At 45.7% G+C, this 14,569-nt stretch overlaps 1 protein-coding gene across 2 annotated transcripts in view; it reads right to left on the reverse strand.

Moving 5' to 3' along the window:
* SNX1 (sorting nexin 1) overlaps positions 1-14,569 on the reverse strand; it is a 732,138-nt gene that overhangs the window by 37,368 nt on the left and 680,201 nt on the right. The window contains exon 14 of one of the 2 annotated variants that reach the window (XM_085643996.1): positions 4,580-4,651. The exons of the other annotated variant lie outside the window; for it this stretch is intronic. Coding sequence (XP_085500122.1) covers positions 4,580-4,651 — 72 coding nt within the window. The remainder of the gene's footprint in view (positions 1-4,579; positions 4,652-14,569) is intronic. 2 annotated transcript variants of the gene reach the window in all.

Genomic DNA, 14,569 nt, shown 5'->3' on the forward strand with positions numbered 1-14,569 from the left:
CGCTAGGGTGGCTCGGAAAAAAAAAAAGAACGGACATCCGCATGCAGGGGCAGCGTCTAAGTAGGCACCGCAACGTCATCCCGGCGACCAAGACGCCGACGACGGACAGGGAGTCGACCGACACACCTACCAACGCTCAGGGGTACTACTAAGAAAAATTCTCCGGATCCAGTCGGACGCCTGGGGGAAATTCTAAGGTAAGGAATCTATAACTAACCGTCTCTTTCAGATTATTAAAAACGGCATAGTTAATTTAAGTGGGGGATGGCATTGTATATTGTGTATATGCAGCCTTGCTTTTGATGTAATTCAATAGTATGTGTAAACATTTATATCCCTTCAATTCCATCTTATTTTGAAGACTAACTAAACAAGCATTGGCACAGCCAATAGGTCTTGCTTTGGGACCTTATAAGTATTTAGTTATGCAGCACAATATCCTTGGGGCAACAACATCAACTGTTGCATGACTAAACACTTATAAGGTCCCAAAGGCGAGACCTATTGGCTATGTCAATGCTTGTTGAAGAAAGGAAGGCAAACTAGTGTGTGATGACTTTGCACTACTGAAGTCACAAGTGAGCGTGTACAGGTCTAAGCACAAGTCAGTGCAGCCTTACTTGACTCGAGATGGTGACAAACATGTGAGGCTGAAATGTGTAAAGAAGGGTCAATCTTATTTGCTGCAGAGAAGTAAACCGCGTGCACACAAGTGGACCCAAAACAGCATACATGAGTGAAGGCCAGAGTCTCCAGAAGAGAGAACACAGCAATGTTCCTTATGAGAGAAATGTCAGTGTGTCCCTAGTGGGACATAAACACGTGTACTGTTGTGGAGAGAAAAACAGAGCAAAGAGAAAACGTGCTGGAAATAGGAATAGTAGTGTAACGGCCATTGCCCTGTGCAGTGCGCCAAGGTATCAAAGCACCAACATGGTAAAATGAGATAAACTACCACTGGAAGGTGTTGCACTGAGAATCACCAAGAGTGTTAGCACTGAGGCAAGGTGTTGTTTTTCTCTGTCATCAGGATGGGTGGCTCCTGACAAAGACCACATCTGTTACTAGATGTGCTTCTTATGCCAACAGAAAAAGTAAGGAGTCTGTGAGCAGCTGAGAGTGAGCTTCGTGACAGTCGTCTTGACTGTTTGTGCTGAGATTGTCGGATGTGTTTACCACAGTCACGCAACCACTGACTGGCGGGAAAAGTGGCATTGATTGGCAAGCAGCAAATAAGTAAATGACAAATAGCAAAGGGAGGTGCGAGAAGACAGCCAAGGGCACATATCGGGTAGACGAGTTATTCTTAATAATCCCAAAACTGCAGTGTCTCGACTGAAAGTCCCAACAATAGACCAGCGTTCAACAGCTTGGATTCTAAAAATGGGGAAAAGGCTAATTTACTGATCACGAAATTCTCACAAACTAATAACGGCTGTTTGTTTTTACTCATTCTAACAAAATGAATATTTCCATATAACAGACTTTTGCAGGACCCCCCAGGCTAAGACCACAGAAATACACGTGAAGATGGGCCAATTTCAGCATTAGCTATTCATGAATGGCATGCTGCTGCTAGTGTACTATGCCTGGTTAGAAGGAAAGAAGCCTGCAAGAGCGTGGGAACTAGGCCAAAATCTTTTCATGAAATGTGTTACCTGCAACATCTGTCTAAAATTATGTGCGACTGTGCTGAAAATGGATTCTTATCCTCAAATTAAATTATGCTTTCAATCGGACCAGCAGGTAATTCCCACTCAGCAATGTGTTTTTAATTTAGGCTACTTTGAACAGGAAGCCACGTGAGTAATAGTTTCGGCATGAGGGTACCACAGCAGACAGCATGTTTCATGAAGAGGCAGAGACTGCAATCCCCTCGGGCACTCGGTGTCTAACAGATGGTTCCGCTTCAGAAATGCCCATGCTACAAGTACAGTCTCCTTGAAACGCCCGCTTCAGGCCTGCAGCACCCTTCCCATTGGCATAAGAACTGCCTGTACCGGTTGGCAACTGCAAACTACTCTCCCGACATTGAAAACGCGCACACATTTCCAACAGTGCATTTATGTAGCTTGTTCAATGTCCGCTCGCATCAGTGATGTAGCGAAAAGCGTTCAAATACATATTAAACACTGTTTATTCGGTGTTATTTTAGACCATCAAAGAGGAAGCTTCACCTACGGCTGCCAGAAAACTGCACCACCAACAAAAACAAACAAGCATTGGCCTTGCGGCCGCTAAAGTGACGAGGCCGCGAAAGAAAACAAGCACGCGAGTGCTTCCTTTAATCAGGTTTATTGTTCGATAAATTAACTAGCAATCTAATTGGCCTAACAACTTTATTAGCGACAAAGCATTTTCAGACCGCATGGGGGGTTAGCATTTTTGTCACGTGAAGTTAATTGTAGTTAATTGTTCAGAATTTTTACACCGCATCATGAGAAGAGAAATAAAAACGAAAAATGCATTTGTAAAGCGCATTTCCACGTGAGGTTTGTTGTTCAATATCTCCACACCGCCTCGGGAGAAATCCAATGAAATCTAATTGTTCTAACGAGACGCGCTCTGGGGAGGGGGAGGGGCATTGAAGCGAGGCGCGCACACGCTTGGCCGAGCGAGAGGAAAGCCAGATGGCGCCTCTGCTCGTGCCTGTACGCGTAACCGTACACTGTATGCCACACAAAGCTGTGTTCGGACTTTTAAAACACCACTCCTAAATGTCTCGCCAGAGCAGCGCATGCGCTAGCTCAGGCGAGACCTAAAAAGACCTGGCTAGACATCTGCCTTAATTTAGGCTCTTGTACCCCACAACAATGTTTTTGTACTGAAAAAGATTTCAACCTTAAAATTCCCCTAACCCATACAGATAGATAGTGCGTTGGCTGAATCAGTTCTTTCTTTAGAGATACTCGAGATGAAAAAGTTACTTACTTTTTTAAATGCGCTTTCTGGTGGATATTGTATCGAACCACAGATTCCTCAACTTTAGAGTATCGCCCAGGAGCCACACTGAACACAGGTGGTTTCACAGCAAGGCTCCCGTGCATCATCACGTGGCTGCGCTTTGGCCTCCAAATTCTTTCAGCAGTACTTTTGCTAGTGAACTGAGGACTTGTTGTCTGTTGATAATGCCTCCACCCTCTTTGTATCTACCACTGCTTCTAACAATTTACTCTTCCGAGAAGGTGCTAAGGAAGATGTTTTCTGTTTAGATCGGGGCTTAGTGATTTGAAATGTCAGACATAAGTTGTTATTGAGTCATATGTAGAGGCTACAAATGTACCTTTGACCCTCCAGTGATCCAGGTACAGTAGACAAGGTGCTCTTGACGTCAAAGATGGGCTGTGAATCGTGCTTTGCATTTGAAGAATATTCGGGGTGCTGAGCGAAGTCCAATGGGAAGAACCGGAAACTGACCGTGGCAACAAGCTACCTCGAATCTGAGATATTGGCAATTTTTTCTCTGTGGACTGGAATATGGAAATAGGCATCCTTGACATCTAATGATATCATGTACTCGTTCTTCATTAGAAACTGTAGCACTTCTTGTAATGTTACCATCATGAACGACTGTTTCCTAAGTCAAAGACTAAGTTGTCAGTCCAGAATGGGCCTCCACTCTTTCAATGTTTTTTGTTAAAAGGAGGTACCAAAAATAGAATCCAAGATTTTGATGATGTTTTGAGACTTTCTGTGTCTTCATTTCGTAACATGTTGCGAATCTCTGCTTTTAACATTTCCAAAAGCACAGGCCCAATTTTCAATCAGGATTTGTTTTTATTTTGACTTTAACTTGAGCAATTCCATTCTCTAGTCCAATTCAGTGATATTTAATTGTACTCATTGCAGGATTCCCGCAATTAAATCATTTCACTTGCTCATACCCAATGCTGATCAGTGGATACCCTTCAACTGTCCAAAAATTCAGAGTGACATCGTAAAGTGAAGGTGGGCACAAGTTCCATCTTTAGAAAGTGAAGCAATAATACCTAGAAAATAGACTACATCCCCTGAAAATTGAAGTATGTGATGTAGGTCTCCTAGATACCAGAAGCAACCTATTCGCTCCAATGGGAAAGAACACCGAAACAGGGCTAACTTTCAAGATGTAGGTACACAGACGGACTGTGTGCAGAATGGGGTGCAATGCAGCCCTATTGTGCAGTAAGATGATCTCTAGCTGAGGCAGGGCCATGCTGGGGTTCCCCTGCGCAATAACGAGCATGGGTAGCAAGGACATCAGACCAATCAGGGTAACCACGATTACATGTGCTATGTGCAGACATATCTAATGTAGTATGTTGTGCAGTGATGGTGCCTCAAAATAGGTCTTGAGGCTCTGCCTCATCATATTACGAGTAAGCAACGCTGTGGATTTTACCAAGATGTTTACTGAAGAACAAATAGTCCTGAACTGAATAGTGTGTTTAATCATTCTTTCTCTAGAACCTAAAGAAAAAAGTCACTGGTTAAAAAACAGAATATAGCCAAGCACCAAAAATGGGCTAAGTAATAAGTAGTGGATGGGCAAATACAACAGAAGAAACATCTTTTATGTCAATACTTAATATTAACTTACCTGGTGCTGTGAATTTAAAAGTGTCTCAAGATATTGAATTATGTGGCTTTTAAAATCCTTGGATTTCTCTTTCTGAAAAAGAGATAAGAATTACATGGTTTATACTAAATCCTTTTTCACCGTGTAACTGTTATGCGCTGCTGACCACTGACAAAGGTGCAAATGATGCAGCTTGACAACAAATATATATTTTTTCAAAATCAAGCATGGCTGCCACGAAAACAGTGATGCTCTTCTGGTTTACTGTTACAAAGAAATCGGCAATAAAGTTTAGTGTAGACTCCCATATGAAAATGGCTACTGGACATGCACACAATCCATTCACACCAACACGTGTTCATGTCAAAATGTGCCTCAGCACATTACACTGTGATGAGGTTAAGCTACCTGGGTGCCTGACGAACAAGTTACTTCAGTTAGGAACTTTCTACCTGCAGATTCCCACCTCCCATACCTCCTCCAGGTGCAATAATGAATCTTGAAAACCTAAATAAGTTCTCCTCCACCAGTAGGTGGTACTATGGTTCCAAATGAAATCCAGTGCTTCCTTGGGTGTGACATTATAGAGCTGTAAATGACGTCACCCGGTGTACTAATCCGTTCTCATTATTTGTTCCAGGTTTTTTGAGATGGAGAGGAGACTGACAAAATCAACAGGAATGCAGTGCCCAAAACTAACTTTAGACCTTATTTTACTTGTTGCACTCAGTACAGCGAGGAAGCAGGTGGGTCACTGAGAAATATGAAGGTGGGAAGAGTATGGTCACCAATTCCATCAAGTTGGTTGTAGACCAAGAGAAATAGGACACGTTGATATTACTTGACACATCTGCAGCCTTCTATACGATGTCTCTCTATTCTCCTTCGACTCGAAAATATAGGCATCTGTGGATCTGTCCTGGTTTGGATCAGCTCTTTTATGGCAGATAGAAGTCAAGTGGTTTGGATGCCATTGTTTGCCTCTGATCCTAAGCTATTCAAGTTTGGAGTCCCTTGGGCTCTGCTGTCACATGGCCCATGGGGACATTGTTGTCTTCTCTAAGTTAGCATGAGCACGCTGCAGACTGTCCGCTGCTTTGCGCACATTACTAAACGAGTTTATTTTGCAAATGCCTCTTTTGAAACCTTCACATAAGAACCTACTGCCGTTTTCCCGCGTTGCAGGTTTCTGGGATTTAGTCTGAACATTGTGAACAAGGTCGAACAATAATGCCCCTTGTTATTCAGTTCTGGTCAGGCCCTAGCACCTAGACAAAACATACAGATGCAGCTTTTTGGGAATACATACGTTGGTCTTATTGGAATACAAGCACATCCTCGGCCCCTATGCTGATCGCGGGCATGGAGGGGCTTCACTTCTGCATTCAGGTGGGCTCTCAGACATCCTTAGCAGGTCTAGTTATCTACCGCCCACCTGGGGGGAATGACCCTAATCTTACTGACCTGCTGGACGTAATAGTGCAGAGCTCCCTCCTCCATCCCTACTTCCTTGTAGTGGGGGATTTCAACATCCATATGGACAGAACAGATTGTGCCCAAGCAGAGATATTAAGGGCCACCCTGATGGCCGCAAATCTGAGCCTAATTAATAAGGGACCCACACACAGGGCGGGTCACACACTCGATCTCATCCTTTCGAACATTGAAGGGGTGTTGCTGGAAGATCCTCTGCCACTACTTTGGTCTGACCATCTGCTTTTACCTTTTTCAATAAAGCTGGCAGCTGACAGACCAACGCCAAGCAAACGAGTTTTCATGAAAAGGCAATGGTCGAAGCTGGTCCCGTCCGCTATGGGCCCAGTCCTGGTGCAAAACATGCCCACGTTAACACTGAACGCTAATTCTGACGCGCAGCGGCTTCATTACTGGATTGAAAATATGATTTCATCCATTGCCCCAGCTAAACGCGTGCTGTCCAAAAGGGACTCCCCCTCTGCTCCATGGTTCTCACAGGATCTTAGAACGGAGAAGGCTAAATGTAAACGTTTAGAGAGGCGGTGGAGGGTAAATTATGGGACTCTGGAGAGAACTCATTATAAGATGGCCTCCCATAAATTTCAGAAGGCTGTCCGAAAGGCAAAGAAACAATTTTTTGCTGCGTCAATTGAACAGGCAGAACACTCCAGCAAGGAAGTCTTCAAGGTGGTTCAGTCCTTCTTCAAGCCTAGATGCATTGAAAGGGAGATACCGCCTTCGGTCACTATCTGTAATAAAATCTCGGATTTCTTTGACCAGAAGATTAAGAGCGTTTATGATTCTTTTGGCCCAGTGGTAGCTACAGAGAAAACAGAAGAATCTGCTAAACTGCTGATAAGCGGTCCGCTGACCTGTTTTCAACCTGTAACTCTGCCCGCGGTTTTACATGAATTAAGGTGTTGCAAGTCAGGCTCGCCGGATGACCCCTGCCCTCCCAAACTGTGGTGCACAATGGCGGATTTTGTGGCCCCGTCCTTACAACACGTCTGGAATACATCCATCTCATCGGGGGTCTTCCCAGACATATGGAAACATGCGACCCTCCTCCCTTTAAAGAAAAAGCCTAATGGAGATCCTACGGATCTCACCAACCTACGCCCTATCTCCCTTCTGGCTGCCCCGGGCAAGATGCTGGAGAAAGTTGTCCAGCGGCAACTCAGTAAATACATAGAGGACAACAAGATTCTGCACGAGACTCAGTCAGGTTTTAGACCAGGTTTTAGCACCGAGACAGCTCTGATCGAGGTGGCAGAATCAATAAGATGGTCGTTAGATTCGGGAGACTCAGCTTTGCTGGTGCTCCTGGATCTTTCGGCGGCTTTTGACACCGTTGATCACGCAAGATTGCTGATGAGACTGTCGGAAGTGGGCATACAGGATCTAGCGCTGGCCTGGTTACACTCCTACCTGTCCCAGCGAACCCAGAAGGTCGCCTTGGGGACTGTTTCTTCTACACCTAAGCGGTTAGGTTGTGGCGTACCTCAGGGCTCGGCGCTTAGTCCACTTCTATTTAATATCTATATGGCCCCACTCTTCACACTGATCGCTAACTGGGAGGTCAAGGCAGTATCATATGCCGATGATACTCAGCTTGTGTATCCATACGCAGAGGGGTCTGAGGCAGCCTTGTCAAATTTTAAAGGCTGCCTCCAGGATGTGGCGCGCTGGATGAACACTAATAAATTGAAACTTAATGTGGACAAAACGGAAGTGCTGCATTTTGGCAAAGGCGCCCCGCCCCCCTCTGAGCTCTGGTGGCCGGCAGCAATGGGCTCCCCCCCTTCTCCCAGCACCTCGGCAAAAAATCTGGGAGTGCGATGGGACAACAATCTGTCCTTTGTTTCCCACACCCAACAGCTGATGGGCTGTTGCTTGGGTAAACTTAGGAATCTTCGCAAAATCCTGCGACTTTTGCCGACACATTGCAGGAAAATGGTAATCCATGCGACAGTCACATCTAGATTGGATTACGCGAATGGCCTGTTCCTGGGATTGCCCAAATACTTAATTCAACGCTTGCAAGTGGTCCAGAATGCGGCTGCGAGATTGTTAATGCATATCCCATTCAAGCATTCCATCTCTCCGCATCTTCGATCACTTCACTGGCTACCTGTGGCACACAGGATTAAATTCAAGGCTCTCACGTTAGCTTTCAGATCCTTGTTTGGCTCATGTCCTACTTACTTGAGGGACCGACTGCCAAGATATACGCAGGTCCGCTCTCTTCGCTCCAACCTCCGGACCCTGCTTGCAGTCCCGCGAATAAGAAGGGCCCGGCTGGGCGGCAGAACGTTCTCTGCCAATGTAGCAAGTCTTTGGAACTCACTCCCCCCGGAGCTCCAACAGGCCCCCTCTGAATCGTGTTTTAAATCAATGCTGAAAACCTGGCTTTTCTCCCAACCTCGTTAATTTACTGTTTTGCACTTCGGTATTTGTTTTTTCTGCTTGCGTTCAGCGCCGGGACACCTCCTTGAGAGGTAACTGTTCGCGCTTTATAAAACTCTGTATTATTATTATTATTAAGGATAGGTAGCAGACACTTGGAGACAATTGGAGCATGACAGCTCGCAAGAAATGCGCATGCGTGGGCGTCCGCGCATGCGCATTTGTCAGAAGAAGTTGGAAATGAGGAAGAGGGAACCCCGGAGACGCCGCGCTTCAGGTAAGTTTCTTTACTTTTTATTTATTTTACATGCGGGGTTTGATTTAAAAGGAGGGCGGGCGGGAGGCGGGTTGCGGCGGCAGGCAGCTACGCTTCGCCCTGGCGTGTGCGTAGCGCTAGCCTGCTTCGCCTACTTCGAAAACTGCGAAGCAGGCAGCGCTACGTACACTACGTGGGCGAAGCGTAGTGTCACGCCCAGGGTTAGTAAATTGTATATTAGAGCACGTTTGTTAAAATAAATATTTTAAACTTGTTCGTTTCTCTGTCAGATCTTATTGTGGACAAGTACAAGAGATCGAAAGGGTGTGTCGTGCATACGCGATACTTGGGAGAGTCGGGAGTGTTGTGTTCTGGGGTGTCTAATCACTTGTTCCTCTGTGAGTGAGTAGGAGGGCAAGTAAGACACTATAGCTAGTCAGTCCCAGGCTCATGGGTACTGAGGAGGTAGGATGAGTCACTCCCTATATACTAAAAGCCCCATAATCCTACGTATAGTTCTGTGTTTGCGCAGAATTCGTGCAACACTGCCCTGAGTCTCTTTTTAACATCTACATGACTCCCTTGGCCTCTTTGGCAGAGTTTTTTTAGTGTCCAGCTTGTTTCTAATGCGGACGACACGCAGATCCTCCTCTCTCAATAGGAACTCTCCCAACGGCGCCAGCAGATACAAGTCCTGCCTGATGGCTGTTTTCCAATTGATAAGGTATAATAATTTACAGTGTAACACTAGTAAAACCGAGATCCTATTATTTGTCTCACCACCCCCCACCTGGGATGCGGAATGTTGGCCTAGCCACATCCCGCTCACACCGGCCCCATTCACCATAGTGCAAAATCTAGGGGTCAAGTTTGATAATCAGGCTACTTTTGGCTCTCAGGTGGCGGCTGTGGTGGGCTCTTGTTTTTGACTTTTAAAAGTCAATAAAGAAATTTGTGAATTTACTTCCGGTGCAGGCACAGATGAATGTTATTTATGCTCTCATTACTTCCCATCCCGACTATGCCAACATTCTTTACTTGGGTCTCCCAGCATATCTGCTGAAGAGACTTCAGTTGGTGCAAAAAGCGGCTGCACAGCTGCTATTAAAAGTTCCTGGACAGGCGAACATTTGCCAATACCTTAAGGAGCTTCATTGGTTGCCTGTCAGAGAGAGAATCTGGTTCATTTGCATATAGAGCATTCCTTAAGCCTGGCCCTATGTACCTGGCCGACAGGCTCTCTCCTTATTCTGCAAGAACCCTTCTCTCGTCTGGCGCAGTGCTAGCGGCTACTCCTCGATTTAGGACAAGATTGGGTGGAGCATATTTCTCTTTTCTTACTGCCCGCAAATGGAATGCCCTTCCTTTAGACTTACGGGAAATGAAGGGTGAATTTAGTTTTAGACACATTCTCAACACCCGATTGTTCTAATCGGCTTATCAGTTGGCTGGCTTTTGCATCTGTTGCAGACTTTGTCTAGCGCCAGGACATTGAGTAGCCACGCGCTTTATAAATCCTAGATTGATGGAGTATGCACCTGAAAGATTGTGACAGAAGGCATGTAAGGAGCATGTTACTTCCCTTGTAAGCATCTATTCATAGTGTGTAGTGCTACATATTCACATGCTATGCACACTCCTGCCATCTAGTGCTGGGCTCGGACTCTACAACTTGTTTTTCCTGGACAACGTCTTTAGTCGTCGATGTGATGTTGAGTCTCCTCCTCTTCAAGAGAATGTGCATGTTCGACGGCTCCATTGTTATATTGTTCATTTTTCCTGCTTTAATGGCAAGTGAGGATGGAGCTAGTGATGTTACTCTAAAAGCATGAAGATGTGTAGTAAACTAAAAATATGTAAATATTTTTATCTACAATGTACAATACATGTAAATCTGACACCAGCATATGCCTACCAGGGAAGCAGGAGGGTGCATGAGAATCTGCAGCACTACACGCTACAAATAGATGCTTACAAGGTAAGTAACCTACTCCATTCGTAGCATGTGTTGGCTGCAGATACACATGTTATGCATAGACTGTAAAGCATACTCCTCTCGCTGTGGCTCTAGGCATCAGATGGTGCATATGTTTGAAAAAGCACCTGTGGAGCTGTTTGTCCAACAAGAGATTGCTGTCTTGTCTAGATATCCATGCAATAGTTTTTAGTGCACGTGTGTGGATTCAACCAAGTATCTGCTTTACAAATATCTGCTAAAGGGATGTTACCTAAGAAAGCCAAAGAAGCACCCTTCTTTCTAGTAGAACGTGCATGTGAAACTGTTGGTAAAGTACGTCTGGCTTTAGTGTAGCCAATCTGAATACAATTCACAATCCACTGTGAAATACCCGTTTTAGAAATGGCTTTACCCTATTTGGGGTTTGAGAAAGCCACAAAAGTTGTGTTTTCCTAAAAGGTGCAGTTGTCTCAGTATCGTACATTATTGCCCATTTAACATCTAATGTATGAAGTGCTCTCACTGCCACATTTTCTGGCTTAGGGAAGAAAACAGGAAAATTACGTGTTTGGTTTAAATGGAAAGGAGAGACGACCTTCGTAAAGAAATTTGGGATTTGCCCTTAGAGGTACTTTAGCTTGAAAAACTTGGAAACAAAGTTCTCTATGTGAAGAGTATGGTTTTCACTAAATCCTCTTAAGGAGGTTTTAGCTACTAGGAAAGCAACCTTCCAAGAGAGGAACTGTAGTGGGCAATTATGCAATGGTTCATAAGGTGTGCCCATTAACCGTGTAAAAACAGAATTTAGATTCCAAGAGGGTGCTGGTGGTGCACATGGTGGAATTATTCTTTTCAACCCTTCTATAAAAACCTTAATAACAGGTATCTGAAAAAGTGACTGATGCTTACGGTTCTGCAGATAAGCCGCAATGGCCGCAAAGTGCAGTTGTATGGAAGTGTATGCCCAAATGTGACTTTTGTAGGAGTAACAAGTAGCATACAGTGGAGAAAAGAGTTTCCCCTTAGCTGCATAACAAGCTTTTGTCGTGGGACGTCTTGCCTCCCTTAGAATGTCCATAAACTCCAAAGGGAATTGTAAGTATTCAAACTCTAGGACTTCAGGAGCCAGACTGAGGTTGAGTTGTTTGGGATTTGGATGCCTGACCCAGCCCTTGCTATGAGTGAGAAGGTCTGGTATGTTAGGCAGTCTCTCATGAAGGACCAGGGACAACTCTAAGAGCATCGTGAAACAGGGTTGTTGGGCCCAGCTGGAAGCTACTAGAATCATCTTGAGAGGTCTGTCTGTTTCCTGACAATATAGGGAATGAGCGTGAGAGGCGGAAATGCGTATGCAACTATCCCTAACCAATTCATCCGGACAGCATTGCCAATGGACTGTGGATGGTGGAACCTGGAGACAAAGTTTTGGCATTTAGCGTTTTCTACGGTGGTAAACAGATCTACGTCCCGGACTTGTTGCTGCATCCTGCTAAGCAGGTCTGCTAGTGAATTGTCACTACCAGGAGATATTTCGGCAAGAGGTGGATGTGATGGTGGACAGACCTGTGACAAATGTTCTGTGCCAGTTGAGACAACTGTATGGTGTGCTTTCCTCATTGTTTCTGAATGTAATACATTGTTATGTTGGCTGTTTGGAGAAGAATGGTGCTCCCTGTTATATTGGGGAGAGGAAAGCTTCTGGAGCCATCTATTCGATATGAGTTCCAGCACAATGATGTTCAGCATTTTCTGTTGATCGGCCATAGATCTTGAACCGTCATCTCCACCATATACGCTACCAACGCTATGATCAATGCATCTGAAGTGATAGTCACTTGTGCAATTGGATCCACCAAAGGTCTGCCCTTGAGGAGATTCTCTGTGCCCCACCATTGCAATGACTGATAGAACCTGGGTGGAACCAACACTAGATCTTCTTAACGGCCTCCTACTCACTTGTGACAACTGAGATGCTAGACACTCCTGTAAAGGTCGTATGTAGAGCCTTGCCTGAGGAACTACTGGTATACAAGAGGCGATCATGCCCAGAACGTGCATCACTGACAGGTGATAACGTGGCTGAAAAAGAGCCAGTTGGGTTCTGGAAATTAAGAACCCTTTGGGCATTGCAGTATGCTATGGCTGAGACCGAATTGAGGATTGCTCCTAGATAAACCTGTATCTGGAAAGGTTGCAAATGGGATTTGGTGGCATTTATGGCGAACCCCAACTTTTGTAAGAGTTTGATAGTGGCCTGTGTATCCTGCAGGTACCTCCGCCATGTTGAACTCTTGATCAGCCAATCGTAGAGATACGGGAAGACATGAATGTTCTCTCTCATATGGGCTAACACCACTGCTTGGATTTGGGAAACACTCTTGAAGCTGCTATCTCCCCAAATGGCATAACTTTGAACTGGTAATGATGCCCTCTTACAATAAACCTGAGGTACCGGGTGAATTGGTATTTGAAAGTATGCGTCTTTCAGGTCGAGCGCCATCATGAAGTCACCTTTTTGCAGCTGTGGTATTACATCCTGTAGTGTCACCATGTGAAAGTGCTGCCAGAATGTGACCATTGAGAGGGAGTAGGTCAAGCAATGGCCTGAGCATCCCAGTGTTTTTGGGCATAAAAAAATAGAGAATATACCCCCTGTCCATGGTGTTTGCATGGAATGGGCTCTAGTGCACCTTTTAATAGGAGAGCTTTTACCTCCTTTTTAAGAAGGAGAAGATGCGGACTGTTGAGGGTTTGTCTGCGTGAAGGAATGCTTTAGGGGGCGGAGGTCAGTTCCAGGCAGTATCCATTGGCGCAGATGGATAGCACCCACTGGTCTGATGTTATTTCTGGTCACAAGCAGTGACTGCGACATCCTTACCCAAACAGGTGTTGCGTTTCAGGGGAATGTGTGGTGGGTCATTGTTTGGAGGTGGAATTTCTCTTCTTGGGAGTTCGGTTACCTCTGCGGTAACCACCCCTTGAAGCCCCCTGCGTAGTAACTTTTACCACCTTGCTGGTGATATGTTTGCTGCTTTTTTTGGTATGTCTGGTTGTTAGAGGTGGTAGTCTTGGAGGCCCCTCTGCCCTGATATCTGTGAAAGGATGCTGACGTGGAGGAGTAGCCCCATGGATTGCCAAGTCTCTGTATCCCTTTTTATTTTTTTAGGTCTCGCATACGCAGTCTGCATTCGCTGGTAGGAAAAAGACCTTTAGAAATCAGTCCAGTTTTGCAGGCAATAACGTGCATGTGTTGCATTGCTTTGAATGGCAACGCGTGCACGTTTGGCGATTCCCTTGCGGGAGTGAGCGGCGCCATGTGTTATCAATTATCAAGCTCGCTCGCCCCCCCCCCCCCCCCCTCGCGCGCACTTATTTTATGTTCCCTGGGACCTACTGACACTATCCCACACTCTGGGTTCCTAACTCATTTATTCTAATCTTGTTCTTTCTTACTGCAGGGTGGGCTGCGGCCCACAACCAAAGGACCTGTCGCCGCTTTTGGTCGCACGTGGCTCGGAAGTTGCTCACAGGAAGCTTGTGAGCTAGCTTTTGTTCTATTTAAATGTGTGGCACTTGGCATTCATATGCGCCATTGGAGTCTGCAGTCCAGCAGGCGTAAACCAACTAAGATATCCCCGCAACACCAGACATGTGCTGCGTCTTACTCCATGGTCTATTTGCGGTGCCGAACTGGTCCGCTTCTTTGGACCACAACGCCCCTCGCCGCTGATGTAACCTCACTTCCAAGGGGGAAGCTCGCCACCACCCAACCGTCTGTTCAAACCCCCACTACAGCTGGATCTGACTCCTTTCTCCCACCCCGGCAGCTGCTTCAGCTCACTTCTGGCCAGGGGGTTGCGGGGGGGGAGGGGGTGTGTGTCTTTATTGTGAGGCAGTCTTTCGGTCCCTGGCCAGG

The sequence above is a fragment of the Triturus cristatus genome, chromosome 3_1, assembly GCF_964204655.1.
Source record: "Triturus cristatus chromosome 3_1, aTriCri1.1, whole genome shotgun sequence".
Classification (NCBI taxonomy): Eukaryota; Metazoa; Chordata; class Amphibia; order Caudata; family Salamandridae; genus Triturus; species Triturus cristatus.